This window comes from Sciurus carolinensis, chromosome 1 (assembly GCF_902686445.1).
Source record: "Sciurus carolinensis chromosome 1, mSciCar1.2, whole genome shotgun sequence".
In the NCBI taxonomy this organism is placed as follows: Eukaryota; Metazoa; Chordata; class Mammalia; order Rodentia; family Sciuridae; genus Sciurus; species Sciurus carolinensis.
In genome coordinates, this window is record NC_062213.1 from 118723334 (window position 1) to 118747822 (window position 24489).

General features: G+C 34.6%; 1 protein-coding gene across 3 annotated transcripts in view; it reads left to right on the forward strand.

Moving 5' to 3' along the window:
* Olfm3 (olfactomedin 3) overlaps positions 1–24489 on the forward strand; it is a 201934-nt gene that overhangs the window by 170125 nt on the left and 7320 nt on the right. For all 3 annotated transcript variants that reach the window (XM_047534866.1, XM_047534988.1, XM_047534933.1), the window contains exons 3-4: positions 3623–3778; positions 8572–8791. In XM_047534866.1, the coding sequence (XP_047390822.1) occupies positions 3623–3778; positions 8572–8791 (376 nt within the window). The remainder of the gene's footprint in view (positions 1–3622; positions 3779–8571; positions 8792–24489) is intronic.

Below are 24489 nucleotides of genomic sequence, written 5' to 3' on the forward strand. Positions count from 1 at the left end.
TGATCCACTTATTCACTTCTTACAGAACAGTTAATTATTTTTCAAGTTTATACAAAAGGAAACTGGTGTTTTTTGAAGTTAAATACTCAACCAGGAAGCTGTGGTGTTGTATCTGATCAGTCTCATTTTCTTAGCAACACCCAGAAGACTGCTAGTGGTCTACATTTCTTTGAGTGATGCCCTACAAAACAACATGTATATTACTGAGTATTAATTTCATATTTCAGTTCTTAATATGCCAGGACCAAAATTGTTCACTTAAAACATACTTGTTAGCCATGAATTTTCTCTGTGAAGTTGAAGATATCTGTAAAGTTGGAGATGTCTTGCTTACCTAGGTCAGTATTTTCGAAAGTGTGAATTTTGGAATAGGATGCTAGTAACATCCTCATCAATAAAATCACTGAAAGTTATACTTCACCTTGAAGATTTCTAAAACAAGATTTAAAAATAAAGGTTCTGTGAAATCCCACAATCTGTTATTCTCAACTCAAGAATATGAGTTCAAATATATTGAACCACAGAGTATTTTTTTAAAGTGGTCTCCATGCTAATTATGAATTAGAGTAAAAATATTAGTTGATTTGCATTTAAGTTCAGAAAAACCTCAGACCTTTTATTTATACAAAGAATCAAGGTAAAGAGTTCAAAAGAATTATATGTGAAGGGCTCAAAGAGTTGCCAAACTTTGTAGAGAATGTCTAAGTATAGGGATATGTATAGAAAGTTGAATCACAGAACAACTTCAGAGAGAAGCAAAAGAAACCCTGCAGACTGGTCTCCTTCCTACAAGTCGAACAATAGGAATCCGGTCTCCTGTGTCATCAGAAAATTGACACTCAGTGGGTCTCCATAGCCAGTAGGAAACGAATCCTAGGTACAGCTACCAGGAAAAGGTAAAGGCAACCTCCAACCAAATCTTGTCTGGCTAGACATCTCAGTCTCTAGCCTTTATCCCAAATGTAGCTCTTACACATGATTGTGCAGTACCAAAGGTCACAATCAAATTTCAGTAAAGATTCTCTCTGTGCATTTTCTCACAACACAAATTAAATTGAAAATTAACTTGATAAGGTGAGTTTGAGGTAAAATAAAAGATAGACTATTTCAACTCTTCAGAAAACCTTCTCTTGCCCATCATTTTCTAATTGCATGGACTGTCTGCCTAAGTACACAGAATTCTTAGGAGGATGTGAGCTATACTAATGATGGGTATCTTCACAAATGTCGCATTTAAATGGGTAGTCAGTTTCTTTACTACAAATGGCTTTCCTTTATTCATGCTTAACCATAAATGAAGTTAGAAAATTACTTTAAAAGCACTGCATTTATCCATGATGGGGTTGCCATGCTTTCAATGTTGCCTCAGTAATTTTGTGCTCTACTAACGATTAAAAAAAAAAAAAAGTGAAGCTTTCTGAATTTAAGAATTATAGCAAATGAAGAATGATTTGGTAGTTTAGGGACTGCTGTAGTCTAACCAGTGGTGGGATCTGGGGTACTCTTCTTAAAATATGAAGATCCTAATTACCCATTATTGCCATGGGAAATCTAATTAATTGCTCAATAAATATTTATTGAGAACTTTTATTCTGTGTCTGGTTTTGTGAGGTAAAAGATATGGGTAAGACACAGCTTCTAACCTCAGGGGATCACAAAGCAAGAGCCACTGTCTTGGCTGGATCCCAGACTCACGTTACATAGTTTTAATATAAGCCAGACTGTGATATGTCCTGAAGAGACAGGATTCATATAGGGCAAGACCATGAATCAAGACAGCAGGAAAGAGATAAGGAAAATTGATTTGTCTGACGCAGAAAAGTAGAAGAAACCAGGCAGGCCAAGGCACAGAATTCACTGCTTTTCCTGACCATAGTGGTTATGAGGAATGGATCAACCAGAGGCTTCTTATGGATGGCTGGTGCACTGACCTTTGCAACTATACCTGATGGCAAACATATGTCTCTGAACAAATCACTCATTTGAAATTCACTTATTTTTCAAAACAAATCACATTTTACTGATTAAATAAATAATGCATGTTCATTTTAAAATAAATAAACACACAAATATATGAAGCAAAGTAAAACCTACTTGAAATCCTGTCAATTTTTTGTGCCCATACTTTCATACATTAATTTTTGCAAATAAAATCCATAATTCTATGGCAATGGATTTATACATATATTATGTACATATATGTGTAACCAGAGATCTTTCTCTATATTTATTATCTTTCCTTTCCCCAGAAAATTAATGTTAACAACCTAATATATATTCTTCTAATCCTTCTGTTTCTTCATGATTTTTTTCCTTATATATTATATTTTCTTATAATCATGTGTATTTGATATAGAATAAATGGATCGAATTATGTGAAGATCTGTACCTTTGCTTTTCTCATGGAAGAACCTCTGGGATGAGTAATGAGCAGTGTTTCTCAAACTTTGAAGATGCACTTGGAAATCTTGATAAAATGCAGATTCTAACTGTAGCTCTAGGATGGGTCAAGATTCGGCATATAGATTGAGCTCCCAGGTGATGCCAAAGTTGTTCTGAAGACAACACTGAGTGAAGTGCATCAAGACCTACCATATTCTTTATGAAAAAGCTCTTTCATTGTGTATTTCTCAATTCATTTTGCAACTCCCTACTCTTTGAAGCTTTTCCTTTGTTTTCAGGTTTTTGCTTCCACAAAAATTAGGGCAGTCTTTCCCCCTTCTCACTTCTGCATGCTTACAGGTCACCTATTCCTACTTCTCAACAGGAACCCAGGATGATATCATCAGATTACCATGTATTTACTGCCTGTCCACCAAGCACTTGATGTAGTTGCTATTTTCCAAGTCCCTTAAGCAGTACACTAACCAATTTAGAAGGTGTCCAATACTGCTATCTCTTATCTGGTTAATTCAGTCTCACTCCTGGGGGAGTACTTTAGATCCATCAGAAAAACTGTACTGGAATGATTGCATTTTAGGTCTATTAGATACTTGAGTACCATCCATAATTGTTAAGCATTCCTGATCTTTGAAAAGTCAGAATTAATATAAAAACATTTTTTTTTTTTTTTTTTGTACTGGGTATTGAACCCAGAGGCACTTAACCACTGAGCCAAATCCCCAGTCCTTTTTATTTTTTATTTTAAGACAGGATCTTGCTAAGTTGCTTAGGGCCTAAGTTGCTGAGACCGTCCTGTAACTTGTGATCCTCCTGCCTCAGCCTCCCAAGTCACTGGGATTTCAATCATGTGCCACTGTACCTAGCCAGAAACAACTTATTTTCCATATATTAGGTTGGGCTGTTAAAGCTTAAAAAACCTTGTAATGAAAATTCAATTTTTAAGGTTTATTTTCTAATATATTAAGTGCTTATTTATATTCAGTTATTTCTAATGCTAAAATGTCCTTTTCATTTATGCACTATTTAGATATACTTTTCTCTTACTGGATTCTTTGAATGCTTCTCATGGAGGATTGTCCTTCTGAAAACTTGACATATGGAAATGCAATTATGAACTTGACACAGTTCTTTAGGTTAATGCTGTTTTTGGTGGTTGGATAGTGATTACATAATACTTATAAACCGACAATAATGTACAACCAATGTTTTGGTTTAACAGGTTCAAAACATGTCCCAGTCTATTGAAGTCTTAAACTTGAGAACTCAGAGAGATTTCCAATATGTTTTAAAAATGGAAACCCAAATGAAAGGACTGAAGGCCAAATTTCGGCAGATTGAAGATGATCGGAAGACGCTAATGACCAAGCATTTTCAAGTAGGTTTGACTTTTGCAATCTTGTCAATCCAGAGGAGAGAGTGAATGCCATAGACAGTCAGCATGGCACTCAGCTAGAAATAATTGTGCATTGGGTCACATGTACAAGGTTAAAGTCTTACCGGGGACATCAATCATCTCTTCACTAAAACTGACCATTAGGTAGTAGGAATGCATAGAAGGTTGTTATAAACAAAAACCTCATCCTTCTTGAGCTAGGGGATGGGTATATTTACAGGCACTTCAATAGCTAAGACAAGTGGAAATCCCAAGGAAAATCAATAATTAAATTATCGGAGTTTTCTGATGATTTTAAGTCTTGCTAATATGAGGAGAAATGTAAAGGAGATAAATTATAAAACCATTCGTTAATACCAGCATATTAAAAAAGAATTGTTTTATAATTTTATACAAATAGTCTTTTTTTTTTTTAGATTTTAAGTGGTTTATGGCAATTACCTAGGAACACTGAAAATGGAAAAAGAGTATTTTAAGCATTAATTTAAAAAACAAAGTGGATCTGATAAAATCATTTGAGCCTGTATTAAAAATAAATAATCTACCACATGAGAGCATAGCATAAAAGTTTATAAAACACATTGTGGTTGCCCAAGTAACAGCCCCAATTTTTCTTGCGCATTAGAAAGTGAGATTCACTGACAACATTGGGGGAGTACAACTGAATTCAAGCACATGGTCAAGAAAAGAAGTGCTTTTTGCGCATACTGGAAACAGTGGGGAGCTAGCCAGGGACATACAAAACAGGATCACTACAGAGCACATTTTAATGTGGCAGAAACTATCATGATTTGGAATTTTCTCCGAAGGTTTCATAAGGAAAGGTGTAGGACAGAGTTTTATGCTGAGCCACTTTAAAAATATTACCAGAAGATCACAACAAAAGGAAAAAAGAGGGCAAGCAAATTGAGGTTATTGACAATTGAGGCTAAAGTGAAGAATTGTGGGATTTAAGTTGAAGAAATAAGCAACACCAGGAGATTACAAAATTAGAAAAGTTTAAACTAGACCTAGAAGATACAATAAATTTAAAGATTGTAAGAAATAAAAGTGTGAACTGGATGAATAGAGAATTTATTGGAAATGGTAAATGAAAGAATATAAGCCTGAGGAGCAAAATAATAAAATTTAACCAGAATTTATTGATCACACACACACATTGTAGAAGGCAGTGCTGGGTCCTGTTTTGGATGTGTAATCCACAGTCTCTCTCCAATGAAAGATAGCTAAGAGTCAAGTGAAACTTATGGCAAATAGAGACTTAAGCATTACTTAAGAGCACAAGGGAAGAGTGGTTGATTTTGTTTAAGGAAGATCTGGGGAAGAGTTATAAGATTTGGCAATATTCAACAGAGCAGTTTTGGAAGTGACCCTATCCCTACCCCTAGACACAAATATATTAAATCACAGAGTGAACCAAGAAGATGAAATAATTTTCAATTTCAAATTTTGATGCTCAGAGTTAGGATATACATAGAAGAGCAATAATGGGAACCCAAAGCTGAGATCATTAACAAAGTAGGAAATGGTAAGCTGGTGCTTCAAGTGCAGAGGGTGCATTTCCAGAAAGAAGTGGCACACAGAAGAGGAGGAGCTCAGGTTGTCTGGTACGATGGATGATGCAGTGAGAATCCAAGGGACAGCTTAAGTTACCTGGGTTGACAAAACTGGGAATGCATGTGGAAGCATATTGCACCTTTGGGGAGAAGATTGGAAACAAAGAAGCAAAGCTGAGGGAAATCCATAGAAATAATTGTCTTAGTATATAATCTGCCTACCAGCAACCAGGCTGCCAATAAAAATAGCTAATTTTCAGGCAGCACCACATGATATAATGACATATTTTTTTAAGTTTGTAAAACCAAAGCATATGCTGAAACTGAATGTCAAAATTCCAGTAGCAGTATTGATAATAGCAATAACACTTTTTCTGAACAATTATACAATTCAAGGCACAGATGAGACCATGTTAAATGTATTAATTAACTTAGTCCTCACAATAATCCTGTAAGATAAACACTATTTTTATTCCCATCAGATAAAGTTGTATAAAGAGGCTGAGTAATTTTTCCAGGGTCATGTATCTGACATAAAGCATAATGAAGATTTGAACCAAGAAGTCCATGTCCATGGCTCTTAATACTGATACTATAATAGTATTATTATACTATTATAATAGTATCTCTCCAAGTAAACTTGAGCTCTCTGAATTGAAAATCACAATGATAAGTGCTCAACATGCTTGTTGAACTTATTCAGTAAGTTCCACTGTGAATCAGATTAGCTTTAGGTGTCAAGAGTCATATTTAAGAAGAAGAAATGGAACATTCCAAAATCAAGTTTAACTTTGAAAAATACCTTTTTAGAAAACCATCCTCTGATGCACCATTTTCATCTTATCAAAACTCCTAGGTAGATTTTTCCTCCAGTGGTCTTTCTGGTGAAAAGCTTGAGCTAGCTTGAGATTATCATTCCCATAGAAAAAGGTTGTTTTTTGGTAAGATATTCTGTTACTATGAGAGCAACATATTAGAAAGTAAAATCTGAGATGGAATTAGCAAACACAGATCAAGGGTACTATAATTTAATCTTTTATGTATTTGATACGTGTATTGGTTGGACATTCCACTGCTTTCTGATAAATTTCCAGAGTTTCAAAGTTGATTGCCAAAACCTAATTATAAATTTTTGAAAAGATAAAAATACTTATTTTATTTAATTCAGGAGGGAATAAAAACTACCAAATTTTAACATTGAATTGCTCCCCTTTAAATATGCCCATAGTAAGATGTAAAACCTTTCATTGTAATAGTTGTTATAATATGCAGCAAATGGTACCAACAGAACTCTTATCATTAAAATCCTAATGAAGCAATTGTATCTCCCTTCAGGGTTGCCACAAAATGCTCGAACTAATAAGTTTATTTCAAAACAATCCACTAAAATGAGAAAAACTGTGATTCTGCCTCTTGACTGCGATATTTATGAGTCTTTCTCATTACTAAGATTCTCTACCCTCCCACACAGCATGTACATGTATACAAATCAAAGATTTTTGAATTTATAGAACAAGTAGAAACTTCTACACAAGAAACACGAGTCTATAAATCAGGGAAGCAATGGGAGCTCCTGCTATTTCAATGCACTTATAATAGTGACATTTCTAAATTATTTTAAAATTCAATTTTAAGCTTCTTAGTATACAGTATGGTTTCTGAAAGCTCCTATGTATTATTCTCAAATGATCATGAATGGTACCTCCTTCTACAGATGATATCATCTGCAATTGAATAAAACTCCTGAGATATTTTTTTGACTACTGTCACCAAATTAAAGGGAAAGTAGTAAAGGAGACACATCTAGAAATTTCAGGTGAAATCGCAGACCTGTGATGCCTAGGAGTAAGGGACACTGCTTTGACAACATACTTCTTGTTCTCTTGACAAAAATCAATTAATTCTAAAGGCTGACTGTGATGGAATCTACTTAGTCCGGAGCCTTAAATGGGAGTGCTTAAGCCCATGAGCTTGAGACCAGCCTGGGCAACACAGCAGGAACCTGCCTCAACAAAAATGAAAGAAAAACCTCAACTTAAGTTTTAAACAACTTACTGGGCATGGTTGCACACGCCTATAATCCCAGCTACCTGGCAAGGAGGATTGCAAATTTGTGGCTAATCTCAACAATTTAACAAGTCCAGGCCTCAAAATAAAAAATAGAACTGGGAATGTAACTTGGTAGTAGACACCGGTAAGGTATGTGCATGCCTATATGTGTGTGTGTGTGTGTGTGTGTGTGTGTGTGTGTGTGCATGTGTGTGTGTGTGTGTGTGTGTGTGTGTATGTGTGTGTGAGAGAGAGAGAGAGAGAGAGAGAGAGAGAGAGAGAGAGAGAGAGAGAGAGTGAGTTTCTAACAGCTCTGTGAAACTTCCTTGTCTGTTATATAAATTATGTACCTTGGTCCCTTAAAGAGTTAATGACTTCATGGGTAAGCAATTCTACCTTACATAAAGACCTCTAAATTATCTATGTTATCTGACAAATGGAGTCAGAGAATAGGCAATAATTCAAAATGGTAAATAGCAACATACATTTCTCTGAACTTTGGGAAGCTTTGCATGATTTATTATACTTCCTGAACTTACCTTCCTAATGAAGTTGTACTAAGATGGATACTAAAATGAGCTAGGAATACCTGAGAACAATGGAAGGACGAAGGAATAAATGGTAATGATTAGAAAAAAATCTAAGTTTGAGGAAAAAGCTGATCCTGAATCCAAAATTTCCCGCTGTCCTCCTACAACATGGATATTAAGTAGGTGAATAATTAATCTTAAATAAGCTTAGTAATAAGATATTTGACCAATAACTTCCTTCACACTTAATGCATAATTAGAGAATGGATTCTGTTTCTATTTGCTAACTAGATGATACATTGTTACTTTGTAAAATGCTACCAGAGAGTGAGATAATAGAAAAACCCATAATTGTTACCATAGGAAGTTTTTTTCTAATTATGATAAGTATCAGTTTGTTTTGTAGAAAAGCATGTAGCCATTTAAAGAGCAGTTGTTGTGTGGGAAAGGCAAGATAAGTGGATTTATTACTAATGATCATGTCACCACTTAGGTTTTCAGAAAATATCAAATTTCAACCAGAAATCATTAAGGAATTTTGAAGCAGTTTGAATAATCTCCTTTATGTTTCGTAATAAAAAGAATGGAGCTGCTTGATCTGTTTTAAATGATTCTCAGGAACAATCACTGCTTTCCACAGGAGTTGAAAGAGAAGATGGACGAGCTCTTGCCCTTGATTCCTGTGCTGGAGCAGTACAAAACAGATGCCAAGTTGATCACTCAGTTCAAGGAGGAAATTCGGAATCTGTCTGCTGTCCTCACTGGGATCCAGGAGGAAATTGGTGCCTATGACTATGAGGAACTACATCAAAGGGTGCTCAACTTGGAAACCAGACTTCGTGACTGCATGAAAAAGCTAAGTGAGTACTATACTTTGATTTTTCAAAGTTGCATTTCTAAGTAGTTTTAATGAACATGGCATCTTTATGTTTTTTAAATAGTCATAGACTACCTAATTGTAGGAATACCAGTGCCTGCTTTTAAGTGTTCCTTAGTGGCTTAAGCATTCCCAGGTACTCAGTGTTACTTGTTTAAGGTCTTCAGATTTTAGGGTACCATGTTGCCATTTGTGGCTTGAATAAGGAACCTGGCAAATACAGTCAACTCCATTGGTTACACTAGTGGAGATAAGTTTGGTTTTATTTTTTTAAATGTAATGGTCAATCATTAATTGCCTTGAGGAGTGGGGAAGCATTTTTGGTAGTGGAGAACATTCTAAACTGAGAAAAAGGAATTTACTCTGAGATTAAGTATGAACAGAAAATATAAAAACAAACAAACAAACAAACAAAAAATCCCTCCACTATGTAGAATTTCCCACTACTGCTTTGATCTACTGAAAAAATAAAAAGGAAGCACCTACCCCAGTAGAAAGTCAATACTCTGCAAGGGTCAAGCATGTGGCATGAGTTATGGACTCTCATCCTTGCCTCCTAAAATGTGTGGTTCTGTCTGCTCTGGGTTTACAATTCCTCCTTTGCATTGACTGAAGTCATCATGGGACACATCTGTGACTTGAATGCAAAATTAATAAGTGGTCATGAATTGCATGGGTGGGGTCGTGAGTCCATTTATGATCAGGGTTTAGTTGTTGACCTAATGTGGCGTGACAGGAAGGTAACTCAATAGTAAGTGTTCTCTCAATAACCAGTGTTTCTGAAATAGAACTAAGTGGGGAAGAAAAGTAAAACACTTGAAATAATTACTTTATAGTATAAAAGACTTCAGTGAGTAAATACTTAAAATAAAAGTTACATGATTTATGAAGACATTTTAAAGATAATTTTGCAAAGTGCTTTGGATGATGAAAAAAGAGGCAAAATACAAAATGTTGCATTCAGTTATCACAGTCTCAAAAAGATGTAGGGAATCACCACATCAGAGGCCACACATTAGTCATCTCAGGATTTCCAAAAAAATCCAACAATATTAATCAGAAGAAAGTAAGGTAAACCTGAAGGTTAACCCATGCATAGGAATCCTCAGTCCTTAGTTTCATCTATTATTGCCAAAAGCCAACCACAATGATTCCATGACTCTGTTTCTTGCTCTCACTAACCCACTGTCCACATTATTGCCAAAAGAATTTTCTGAAGTACAGATCTGAAATTATTTTGCTTTGCTAAAAATCACCCATGGATTCCTTGTTCCTAGCACACAGTCCATGACTTTTAAGTCCCCTCCAGGGTGGCCCTCTCTCCTTTTCTAGTTTTAGGTTTGACCACTTCTCCCCTGGCACACTGTATCCTGGTTACATGTGCCTTACACTCTCTTACAATGGGCCGTTATAAGATGCTGTGTGTTCTTGCTCCCGAAGTACTCTTTCCCCTGTAAGCCTTCCTCGGTCACTCCCATATGTGACAAACCCCTATTTTTCCTTCAGGTTTAAATATACCATCTTGCAGAATCCATTATTGTCTTCCTATGTGTTCCTGTTAGGTACTCCCAGACTCCTATATTTCACTACAAGTTGTGCTTTTTTAAAAAAATTTTTTTAATTTGTTTTTTTTTAGATATACATGACAGTAGAGTGTATTTTTGCATATTATACATATACCTAATTAGAATAAATTAAAGTTGTGCTTTCTATGTTTTGTTGTTTATTGCATGCATAATTAATGTTCTGGTGGACTTCAGTTCTGTGAGGACATCAACAATGTATTTCATATTCACTCTACATGTTGTATGTCTCAATGCCTAGAAAACTTCCTGGGAAGGAAAACTTACTCAACAAATGTCTGCTGAATAAATTAATTCTTTAAGATGCCTTAAGAATTATTCCTAAATTTTTATACAGAATATTAGCTATTTCAAGTGGCAGATAATGATATATTTTACTTCTTAATTTAAGAAAAGCTTCCTTTTAACCACATAATAGTTAAATCAAAATAGCATAGGTGTTATTAAGATTAAGCAAGAGAAAATTTGTCTATTTGATGTAACTCTTAAATCTTCTATATGCTTTGGTTTTATAATTCAAATTGTAGGGTCTATGGTTAATATGCAATAGGTAAACACTGCTTACATAAAGAAAATCTACTGTTATAGTCTATTCTTTTTTAGTGAAGAAATAGCTTCAGTTCAATGCCATAGTAGTTACCTGTCTTATCAGATGATGTCTCCACTGAATAAGATAAGAAAATCTCAGCTTGGCTTGGTGGTACAAGCTTGGAATGCCAGTGACTCAGGAGGCTGAAGGAGGAGAATTGCAAGTTTGAGGCCAGCCTCAGCAAATTAGGGAGGCCTTAAGTAACTTAATGAAACTCTCTATCAAAATAAAAAATAGAAAAGGGCTGGGAATGTGACTCAGTGGTGAAGTGCCCCTGGGTTCAAATCCCAGTACAAAAAAAAAAAAAAAACTCAAACCAAGAATAACTTGGTGTGACTTTGAGAGGTTACAAAGAAGAATTCAAGTACATATTTTAATAGTTCATAAAGCATCTGATTAGGGATATTCTGCTAAATGACAGCATTAGGACTGGTCAGTCATGGGCTTTTCTTTGTTTTGGAAGAGGTCCCTTTGTTATAAAGGAACCAATTGAGGCCCTAAGAAGCCAATCACTCTTTCGTTCTTAGCATCTTAGAGTAAATCAAAGCACATAGCCATTGCATGTGAGACCAGGCACCTACCAAGAACAAATGGATTTTGCTAAAGCAAAGAGAGGCAACAAGATGGTGCTAGCTAATACCCTTTGCATCTTAAAGTATGTCAGCTATGTTTTTAAATAAGTAGCAGGGAAAATTTTGGATTTGCTCAACTTTAGAAATGAACTTCACTTCTACATATATTCTCTCTCAGTATATTGAGTGAGAAGTCATTTCTATTGCAGCTGGATAATTCTACACACCCCTCGACTCTTTCAAAACATACATTTTTTATTTTTATCTTTCCAGTTAGTGCTTTTTTTATCTTTCCCCTTTTTAAAAAATTTTTATTTGATCTTTATATATATATATGTATATATATATATATTCTAATGTATTTATACAGACATGAAGCATATCTTATTCTAATTAGAACAATTTGTTTGTTTCTTTCAATTCACTTATAATTTCATAAATTTTCTCCAATACTAAAAATGATATTTAAGACAAATAAACTTAATCCAAGTAGAGAAAAATTCATCTTTTTCATTCTTATTTTTCTTTCATTCTTACTGAACTATTGATAATACTTCTATGGTATCCTTAGGTCTTAGAACTTGATCTATAATATACACATACATATATATCATGACATATTTATGACATATATTTATGGCTATATATCTGTATCATCAGATCATTTTATTCATTTCCTCCATAGATGACAAAGTTTGAGACAATCAAGTGAACTAGATTCATTTATTAATATTTTTATTACTATTTTTTTTACAATGCTAGGGATTAAACCCAGGGCCCACAATGCTGATTTTAACTCATCTAAAATATAAATTCTACCAGTCAATATAATGCAAATACCAAGCAATAATAAAGTCATTATTTGAAATTTCTTATTTAATGAGATGATTATTGTTTGAGTTGTTATAGATACCCCTATAAAATATTGAAAACAGCACCCATGGGGAATTAGTTCCATAATTCTCACAGATACCCAAATCTGCAGATGCTCAAGTCCCTTATATAAAAGAGCATAGTATTTGCTTGTAACCTATGCCCATCCTCCCATATACTTTAAATCATCTCTAGACCACTTATAAAACCTAAAAGAATGTGAATACTATGCAAACAGCGGTTTCACTGGAGTTTAATGGCAATAAAATAATGATAAGAAAAGTAGTCTGTTCATTTTCAGTTTAGAAGCAGGTTTTTTCCAAATATTTTTTTTCCAAATATTTTTGATTCAAGGTTGGTTGAATATGAGGATGCAGAACCTGTGGCTACAAGGGGCTGACTTATTTCTTACATTTCTTCAAATCTTTTTGATTATCTACAATCCAGCTATCTATTTACTTAACGGAGACATTCGGGCCACAAACAGAAAATCTAACTTTTTAATGGTTTTTGTCTAAAGAACTGGGTAGTTTTGTCCATCCTATTGTATTTGTGTTAAATAATCATTTACTGAGCATCTCTGAGCAGAGAGGATATTATCAATTGGCCCACAGCCCTTAATTACAATTTAGAAAACATTTCCAGAGTCAAAGAATTCCATAAAAATGAATAAATTCATATTTTCCATTAAAAGAGAAGTCACTTCAATTAAAAGAAGGTGTCTTAATATATATATGAGTGTATATATATATAAAATGTATATATATATGAGAGAATTACAAATGAAATTAAACAATTTTCACTGTGGCATTAGGTTATAATTTGATTAAAACTTAACTTAATCTTTACTTTTCCTAACAATTGGTACAGGTTGGATCAATTCATCTATGAGAATCCTTTTAACTCCATGTCCAATATTGTCTTATAAGTACCCAATATCAAAATAAGGACTTGGGAGAGAAAATAGATATTAATCAACATCAGGACCATTAACAGAGGGTAGGAAAAAGTTAGAAAAAAAAAAAAAAAAAACAATATCAAGGGTTCAGTGTTCCAAAAGGGACTAAGTACAGTTGCTATGCAGCTGAGATCTAGAATGGGACATTGGATAATTATACTATCAGCAGTGTAGTAACAAGAGCAAGAAGGCTCATTCATCAATGGCATCTTCAGTCTTCACAGAAGCCTCTCAACACACACAGCCAATTAGCAGAGAGTAGAAATGGATTGGGAGAGAGAATAAAATTGCAACATTGATGTGTGCATTTCCCCTCACTTTTTCAGTGAATTTTCTTTTAAGTAAAATGTCACAGGGTACATGACATGAATTTTAAAAGGCTAAAAAACAAACTAGCTTCCTTGCCTTCAAGGTCTGAGTTACTTCCAGATAGTAAATAAGGCACTGAGGGAATCACAAGTCATTGAGACCACTAGGGCACCATTTAGTTTATTTCTAACAAAGAATTAAAGGTTTGAAGAAAACAGAAATGAAAAAAATGCTTCAACAGCAATGCACCCTAGTGGCCTGGGTGAGGTGCAGAAATGTTCTTTCCTAAGTGCTTAATTTCCTCCTATGAGAGACTGAATAGAACAAAGTCCTCTGTGCTTAATTAAATCATATCACATTCCTAGACATGAAGAATATAATTACATGCATGTGAGAATTTGACTGAAAAAGTATGGTTAAAGCTCTTACACACCCCGTGAGATCACCGACAGATATTTAATGTACTTTATAATCAGACTTCTCGGCTTTCCAGTCCTCTGCCCCCCATTTCCTCTTGTTAGTTTTTATTTTAGGACAATGATTTGGTGCCATCTAGTGAACCACTGATTGCATCTTTCTATTTGAACAATGGTTTGAGATTTCACATTTAACATTTAAGTATCAGTAACATTAGAAACAAGGTCACAGTGACAAAACTTGGGTTACTGTGTTTGCTGTTTATGCCCAAAAGTTTTTGAAAAGGAACAAATTCTATGTGCCAATGATCTTCTATGCACATCCAACAAATACTTCTTGACTTTGCCAAGGTATTTGTAGATCCAAAGATGAACAGGAGACCATCTCCATCTAGTGGGGACAAGCACCTAAGTGGACAGCTACAGCAACACCAGGGGTCTGCTGCTTGACAGACACTGTGCCAGCTGTTTTACACGTACTTGTTCTAACCTCTGAAAGAACTCTGGTTTAGGTGTTAATATTGGCAACTTCAGGAAAACACATGCTGAGAAAATTTATATTAGAAATTAGAATTTATAACTTGCAAAGATACATATGGGAGGCAAGTCTTTCCAATTTCAAAGACAAATTCCTTCCCCATCCATGATGTCTTTTATGGGATACATGCAGTGGAAATTCTGTAGATACCTGAATAAGTTCAGGTTTAATGAATGGAGCCACATTCTACCCAATTGTGCCAAAAAATAAAATTAAAAAAGTCAAAAGTCATTCTTGATTCTCAAGAATCTCATTCCCCTCTTCAGTCACAACCTCTTTTACTCCCTTCTCATCCATCTCTGAAAACCATCTTTTGTCTGTGTTCTCACTTCTGCTGCCCTGATGCAGAGCATCACTCATCTTTTTTTAACCAGATCACTGCAATGACCTCCTACTCACTTGGTTTAGCACAAGGGAGTCACTCTCCATCACACGGAATATTTAGTGTACTTTTTACCAACTATAAATCTAGTCATACTGCACTTGTATTTAAGTGATTTGCTTTTAGAATTGAATCCAGACACCTTTGCATGGTTTTTCTTGAGAATGGATTCTGCCTGATTCTCTAGCCCTCCACCTTCTCACCAGGCACTCAGCTAGGCTTCTGCCATCCCTGTTTCAGTTCTCCAATTGTGAGCATTTTCATTCTCCTGAACATTGGATTTTCGCTCCATTTTCATGGAACATTTCCCCTCCTCATCTTACCTAACAATTCTAACCATTTTTCATCTTACCCCCCCACACACAGGACACCAACTCTTCTGAGGAGCCTTCACTGATTGTTCCCTAAGGTTGGTTTTCCCTGGCATGGTCTCCCAGAGACCCCTACCTGACTCTGTCAAGGCACTTAGCTCCTTGGAACATTTTATAGAAAATAGCCATTTTTTTTTAAAGCTTTACACCTTTGTAGACACATTGTGCACTGAGAGGTCAGTATCTATCCTTACTGAATCCTTGGGGACTGTCACAATCCACCTGAAACGTGGTAGGCAAAGATTAGTGTCTGCAAACTGTTTTAAGAGAAAATCTAATTTTTTAAAATAAAAAGCTTTAAATTGTTTTCAAGAAATCAATCTGTGTCAAATATAAAACATCATTATGCCTTTTACAAAGTCAAAACATTCTGGGGAAAAATGATAACAAAAGCACAGCATTTTTTCACCTTTGTTTTTACTGTCTTCTCTTTCTTCCCTTAGAGCAATGAAGAATTTCATTATAAAACTCCTGATGTTTTGCTCTACCTAGCACTTAAAGCAAGACACATTGAAAGTCTCAATGAAAGCAGAAATAACAGAAAAGTCAAACTATATGCTTGTGTTGGAGAGGAGTGAGAGTTAACTCACAAATACAGTCAGGGAAATTGATAAGAATACTTCTTCAAGTAAATTGAGGAAGACTTCAAACAAGTCATATACCAAAGAGAGTCCTACTCAACCCCAAATTCTAAACTGCAGCATAGAATAGTACTTTGTCCAGTGCCCATGCACTTGATGATCCTTTCTTTTAAATCTGAAACCCTAGTTATTTTAGCCATACTTTTGAGTAATTTTACCATAAACTGATGAATCTTCCTTCTTTAATGTCCTAAATATTTTTAGATTACAAATAAATTATAAACACTGTAAGGATATAATTTTGTATTTCCAGAGCAAGCATGAATTTCCAAATTATCTGGGATTTCATAACACAATTGTCCTTATGTTTTAATATTAAAGAAGCTTCTCCTTAAAGATACATTCATAAGTTTTATTCCAGAAAAGATAAAAGGAAAAGTTGAGGCAAAATTTTGTTTTAAGAAATAGAGCTTGATTTTAATTCTGATTTTCTTTTCTTCAGTTCCTAAAATGGAGAATCACAGACTAAATACTGTGAACATTTTATTTTATTTTTGAGGTACTATTTTAAATAAGTAAAAGTATAAATTTGTGTTAATTTTGGAAAAAGTGAGTTATTTAGATACATTCATATTATTTGGTAAATTGATCCCATTTACCAAAACCCACTGGAAAATTATTCTAATTCTCTGTTTTTTCTTATCCTCATGTTTTTCTCAACAGTGTAATTGGTAAGACTAGACATGCAAATAAAATTTAAATGATATAAATGGATTTTATAGTATACCAAAATATATGGTGGAGACAAACTTATTTTAGGTAGCTTTAATGAACTTTAAAAATCAAATCATATCTGTTTCTTCCTGCATGAGTTCTCCAATGGCCTTAAGTAGAAATACAAAAACCATTCTGTACATAAAACATATTTATTACTCTACTAAATTACTTATATGGGCACAGCCTTAGGATTCAAATCCAGAAGTTGTTAATCTAGGATATTTTATTTACATATTAAAAAACAAAGGAGAGGACAGATGGTTTTTATGCTTCATTGGTCCAAACAACTGATCTTCCTGCTGAATCCCAAGTGATAGCTTTTCCTCAGCTACTGATTGATAAATATGGACTGTAACTGATCATAAAAAATTTAATGTATAAATGTCATCAGAGAAATAAAATGGTCACTTTCCTCAGTAACCTATTCAGTACGTTTCCTGAATATGCAAAATATACACATGCAACGTATTATGAATGCTAATATTTTCATACATCTCACTGTGGACAGAAAAGCACAGCAAGAGAAAATCAATAAAGCAAGACTCCTAACTTCGTTCTTTACCATCCACCTTTGCAGAAACATTTATTTGTCTTCCAGGCATTTGGGGAAATTATCCTTTTTGTCTGAGTTTCTTTTGTCCTCCTAGAAAGTAAGAATAAAATGAGAAAAGATAATGATTTATTTAAACAAAAGCTAGTTTGGGGGAGTTGAGAAATAAAAATGACTGTTATTGCTTATTTTATTTTTAAAATTTCTGTGGATAGAATCTGAGGATATGTGTGTTACTTGATGCTAAGGTGCACAAAATTATAATTTGAAAATCAGTCAGTTTTTTAAATTCCTAAAACTTGAACTTTACAAATTTCATTTGATAAGATGAGTTTTGGCTTAAGAAATTGATAACCATTTGTAAAGGGAGCTTCTCTGGGAAGAAATCAACAATGAGAGCTCTTTCTGTGATTTTGCTACATGGGGATAAAGGATTATGATAAGGGGATGGTGGTCTCTATCATGCTGGTGATGTTTCTTTTGTTTGTCTGAATTCAGTCACAAACAGTACTTTCTCCCCATCAGCATATAAAACTTTGTTGATCCATGATCTTGTCACTGTTCCTTTAGTTAAAATGACAAAAATGTCAGACTTTAGAACTTCCATTCTATAGAGAGGAAACTCCACTCCAGAGAGTAAGCATATTGTCTAACATTATATAATGATTGAATGGCATGGCCTAGATTAGAAATTCAACTTCCCACTTCCTGCCTCAGAGTTATAACCTGGATGAAGTATACTTCACAAAGAACATTCTTGGAAAATTAATTAAAGTAAGTCACACAGACAGATCGTGCACACACACACACACACACACACACACACACACACACACAAATATTAAAGGAGAGACAGGTGTGATTACTACCCTGAGCTACCATTTGCTCATGGCCTTCATTTATTGAATTATGTTCTTTTGCATCATCTGTTGCTCCCCATCTACTAGATTTTTAGAGACAAGCAATGACATTAGCACAACACTAAAACTTTCCCATGACCTCATGTTTCCCAGCCCCTCTTTCCTATTTTTTCCCTTGAAAAAAATTACTATAACTGCTTCTTTGGTTTATCATCTTTTCAGTGATGTTCACCACAGGTCAGTACTCCATTCTTCTTAAAACATTTTCTTCTTTCTGTATTTTTTAATCATGGAATTTCTTCTATCCTACTAGTAGCTTCTTCTTGGGCTCCTTTGCTGGGGCCTGTAAATGTGATGACTTGCAGAGCTCTGTTGTGGGTGCATCTCTGAAGCAATAAGCAGCCCTGGCTTTCATTGTCATCAACATCTGCAGACTGTCCATACTGTGTCTCAAAAGATGTGCACTCTCTAGATTTGTACACAATCCCCACTGGCATGAGTAACAGTCATGAACAACATGAAACAACTTGCATTGGACTCTTGATCTTCCCTCTTCACATTGATTTCTTCCTCATTCATTTCATCCAAGTAAATGGTACTACAACCTATCTAATAGGACAAGCCAAAAATCTAGATGTTAGCCTAAATTATTTTAAAGAGATTTTTGTATCCCCCCTTTGCCCTCTGACCTTGCCTCTAATTAAAAAAACTAATTTTATCAACTATATTTTTAAAAATGAACCCCAAATTCACACATTTTTCTGCATGTCCATCACCACTTCCATTATCTCTCACCTAAACCAATGTGCTACCCTCTTCCTGGAGCTTTCTCCCATACTCTTTTCCTCTACAGTTAATTTTCCACACAGTAAAAAGAGGGATCTTTTTAATGCACCTCACATTCTGTCATTCTCTCTCCCTCCTTTTGTAAAGTCTTTCTTATTTTCAATCATACCTGAAATAAAATCATACTCTGACTATACAAGCCTCATGATCTGGACTATTCATGTCTCCAGTCTTCATCATCTAGGTTTTTTCAAAGAGCACTAATGATAGCCAATATTTCTTTAGTACTTGACTATGTACCAAGCACTCTTCTAAACACTTAGCATTTCTTAATCTCCTCAATAACATTTTGAGATAGATTTTTATTACTGTTGTTACACATGAAGCATCAATAGGTTAAGCAATTGTTCAAGTTCCTTAGAGTGCTGGAAATAGAATCAGGATCCAAATCCAAGTGTTCAGACTCCTTATCTTGTATCTCCCACTACTTTAAGATTTTTCCTTTCTCTAGGCGATCTACTAAATCCACTAAGTGACTTACCAGTGAAGTAAACAAAATACCTAAATATCATTCCATTCAATAGGTGACTCTGTGTCTGACTCCTTGTCGATTAGACCTCAGATTAAGATCTTCCCCCTGCCTTCCTCATCTAAGTAGTTCTTCAGTCACTTCATCAAATTGCCCTATTTAAATATTTGTTTTAAATTTCCTCCTACCTGATATGTTTAGTCTGTTAACTTATTTATTTTTTCTCTCCATCAAAATATAAGCTTCCGGTGGGAGGGGTGGGGGAAAGGGAAAAAATAACAGAATGAATCAACCAACATTACCCTATGTAAATTTATGATTACACAAATGGTATGCCTTTACTCCATGTACAGAGAAACAACATGTATCCCATTTGTTTACAATAAAAAAAAATATAAGCTTCCACAGAACAGAGGTATCATTTTTTGCTTATTACTGTAATGTTAATGTCTAGAACAGTAATTCCTATTCAATAACTTAGCTGAATGAATGAATAAATGAGCAAGTGAGTGAAACTCCCCTACTCGAAGGTCACATTCCAAATTCCTTCTTTTAAACACCTAAGGATTCACTTGCTAAAGTACAATTGACTAGAGCAAGCATTGATTTCTTTTACCAAATTAGGCACATAAAGAAGAGTCAATTAGTCAAATGATCACCCCACCAAAGTTATCCAATGCGGAAGAACTGTATGAAATGCACTTTGTCCACTATGTAGTGAAAAGCAAAGGACATTTGCACACAAAATTATCATAGATCTATTTGTGGTTTTAAGTAAATTTATTGCTATGGAGTTCAAATTTTTTAATATACTATTTTAGATAAAGAAGCCAAAGGCCACTTTTAAAACATAGATCTTATTTTCAAACTGTGAATACTTTGGGTCATTAGCTCTCTCTCTAAGTGTGCTTCTTAGATTAAAACTACTCAATGGATGTGACTCCAGGATAAAAATTTCTGATGAATTGAGGTCAAATACAAGGTAATGCCAAGAAGACAAAGCATGCCATTGCATATTGTGAGCTGCTGGGAAGATGGGAGATAGATAATTGATCCTAGACATGGTGGAAAACGATAGGGAGAGAGAGGATTCCACATAGAAGAATGGAAGAATGCAAAGCATGAAGTTCATAAATGTTCATAGAATCTTTTCTGGCCAAAGACTAGGTATAAAATATCTTTATTTGGAGCCAGAACTGATACACTTTCACATGCATATTTTGAAAATGATTTGCATCTAACTTAAAAGTCCATTCACTAGAAGCTCACAGAGTTAACGTTTGAAAAATTAAATTGATTTACTAGATTATAAGGATAAATTTCTTTTATACAGACAAGATAACTACCAATAAGTCACATGCAGGACCAAATCAATAAGACCTAATAAGAAATACAACTCAATTCAACTTGTCCTTTATAAGACCTCACATGCATTTTTCACAGAAAACTCAGCATTTACATGAAGTTAACGGATCGATGTCATAATTCATAGCTTTCTGATTTTTTAAGGTGGAAAGAATTAAAAAGAGTTTTTCATTTAATTATAAGACAGAACTGGAAGTTTAAAAAACACAATTTCAGTTTTATCTTTACCAGACCAAAACCAAATTAAAATGAGGGCTATTCGTAGCTTCCTTTACTGCAGACTATTTACATCTCCCATTTCTACCTACTTCCTCTCCCTGCAAGGAAGCATGGCACATAAAACTTGGAAATGATTTTTCAACAGGCAATATATAAATGTGATTATTTTACTTTTTAAATTTAACAGCTATGAAGTTTTGGTAGTTATTTCAGCCTTTTAAATTATAATTTAAATATTGTACACATGGCTAGAAAACTGTATGCTTAGAATGAAAAAAGGTTTGGAATGAAAAGTACCAGTCTCTTTCAGCTCTGCTCCTTAGAGGTAACCACATTTAATGGTTCAATCTTAAGCCTTCAAGTTTTTAAATCTGTATTTCTACTAATATGTTAATTTTTCTACTGTTTTATCATTTTTAAACATTGTTTACTAATGAAAAATGAACAATTTGATAACAGGCAATCCCATTTTCTTTCTTTCATGTCTCATCTTAATATGAGTTTATGACTATTCATGGTTTGACCCATATCGGTTTTGTGATTTCAAGACTAATATTTATAACTTCATTATTTTCATCAACTGTAGGAAAAACACCTTACAACCATATGTTTTAAATACGAAGATTTTTGTCTTCCCATCTCTTCTCACAATTTACAGTTCCCTAAGAATGTGAACTTTTTCTTTATGCTTCCATTTTATGGAAACATTTTGTCTTTCCTATAATTAGAGCCGATGAATTGTCTCTCAGTTATTCTGCAATCAGTTAATGAATTGATTCTACAAGTTGAGCATGAGTGTTTACAATATGATGTTTACATTGTTCCATGACAGCCAAGTGATGGACTTACACAGTCCCTTCCTAAGTCCAGTAACATAATATCTGTGCCATTCAATGTACCAACTATTACTAGAGTTAAGATCAGATGACATCTTTTCATATCCATCAATTTTTTTTTGTACTGGGAATTGAACTCAGGGCCACTCAACCACTAAGCCACATCCCCAGCCCTGTTTTGTATTTTATTTAGAGACAGAGTCTATCTGAGTTGCTTAGTGCCTCCCCATTGCTGAGGCTGGCTTTGAATCCTTAATCCTCCTGCCTCAGCTTCCCAAGCCACTGGGATTACAGGTTTGTGCCACTGCGTCCGGCTATATGCTCAATATTGCTGGCACCATATCCAGTTTTTCCTAAAGTCTATCTTTAGATGAATTCCATTTATATCTCTTTTTAAAACTGTAGATTGCTTCTCAACTGGTACATAAACATAAATATAAAAATTGTATATATTATCAGGTAATATGTTTCAATACATTTACATATTGTATAATGTTTAAATTAGGTTAGATATGTCTAGCTTCTCAAACACTTATCATTTCTTTATGGGGAAAACTTTCAAAATCCTTCTAACTTTTCGAAGTGTACAACACATTACTGTTACCTATTGTCACTGTACTGTGCAACAGCACACCAGAATTTCTTACTCCTATGTAACTATACCTCAGTAATTGCTGATCACCCATTGTCCATTTCTCCCTCTCTCCACTCTGCCAGTCTCTGATAAACAACATTGTACTCTCAACTTCCATACAGTTTTTTTCAGATGCTACATGAGTGAAGTGAGGCTTATTGTGCTTGGTTTGGTTTATTTCACTTAATGATCTACACTTTTATCCATGTTGTGCAATTGACAGGATTTCATTCTTTTTATAGCTGATGGTATTCCATGGTGTATATGGACCTCATTTTCTCTCTCTATTCATCAGTTGATGGACATTAGGCTGTTTCCATCTCTTGGCTGTTGTGAACATGGGTGTACAGAGGTTTATTTGACATACAGATTTCCTTTGGTTGGATAGTCAGTAGTAGGATTACTGGATCATACGTTAGTTTTGTTTTTAGTTTTTTAGGAGCATTCATGCTATTTTCCATAATTTTTGCAGTGATTTACAACTCCACAAACATTGCTAAAAGTTCCCTCTCAAATCTGTTTCCATTCTGGATCAAATGTTCTCAAGGACTACTACACAGCTGCCATTTGGGACAGGAAGTCACTGTTTTCCTGATCTTGTCTTCCTCTGTCTTGATTTTTTCACTTATTTTCTGCAATATCTCCTAAAATAACTTTGTGTTTTCCTCTTTCTTGCCCCCTCCCCTGTTTGGTGGTGCCTCGAGCATGCTAGGCAAGCCTTTTACCACTGAGCTGTATCTGCAGTCCTTTCACCAAGTAACTTCTTAAAAAAGTGTAGTGTAGTTGAACTTTTGGAAAATTTGCATGACAGAAATGCATACCCATACTTCCAGCAACTGGAAATCCTTATACGGGAAATCTCAAGTTTGAGGAAAACCAAGGTAAAAAGGTTTGGGGAAGTAGTTCAGTGATAGAGTTTACCTAGGTTCAATTCCTAGTTCCAAATAATTAAATAGATAGATAAATAATCCTTATCCTATCTTCCTCTGATTTTTCTTCCTAAATATAAAGGGTCTAATTTGTAACTTTTGGCATCCAATATGGGTGATAAGAAACAATTTCAGTCTAATTCTTGTTGACTTGGAATTTATTCTTAATCTATCATTTCACAGAAGTTTTTCTAACAATAGATCTTTTTAAATTTATGCGCTATGCCCTTTTAATTTGAATATCTAGTTTTCATAACTGAATAAATTCCCTATAGAATTTCTTTAACAATTTTCTGCTTTTCTCTCCCCTTCTATTCTTGAATCCTTATTCTTCAGATGTTCAACCTATATGCCTCCACATTTTTCTTATTTTCATTATTTTCTCTTAATGTCTCTGAAGATACCAACGTCTTATCTGCTCTGTTAGACTCTTCATTGGGACCCTGTTTTTTCTACACATTTACCTTGATCAGTCTCATTTTAACTTTTTGAACCTACCTTGTCACCCATGTTATTCATTAAATTTTAAAATCTGAATGATAATCTCCATGGAAATTCTGTGTATTTAGGCAGGGTTGACACTCCTATCCATAGTTGTTAGGTAGGGAGACTACCATTGTCATGACACAAAAGCCTGTGTTCTGGACCTTGCTATGTTAGTCACATGAAGTCTTTCCAAGTAATTGACACAATTTTCTAGCTTATTAACCTGCCCTTTGCAATTTGGTACCTAGGGATGAAGGTGGAATCGATAGATCTTTTTATTTGCTTTTATTTATTTATTCATTTATTTTTGGCACCAAGGTATGAATCAAGAGGGGCTTAACCACCTAGCCACATACCCAGCTCATTTTATTTTTAATTCTGGGGCAGGATCTCACTAAATTTCTGAGGCTAGCCTTGAACTTGTAATCCTTCTACCTCAGCTTTCTGTGTGGCTGAGATTATACACGTGGGCCACCACACCCAGCAGAATCAACAGATCTTACGGCAAGCTTTCAGTGCTGTCCTTGTTTTCTATGAT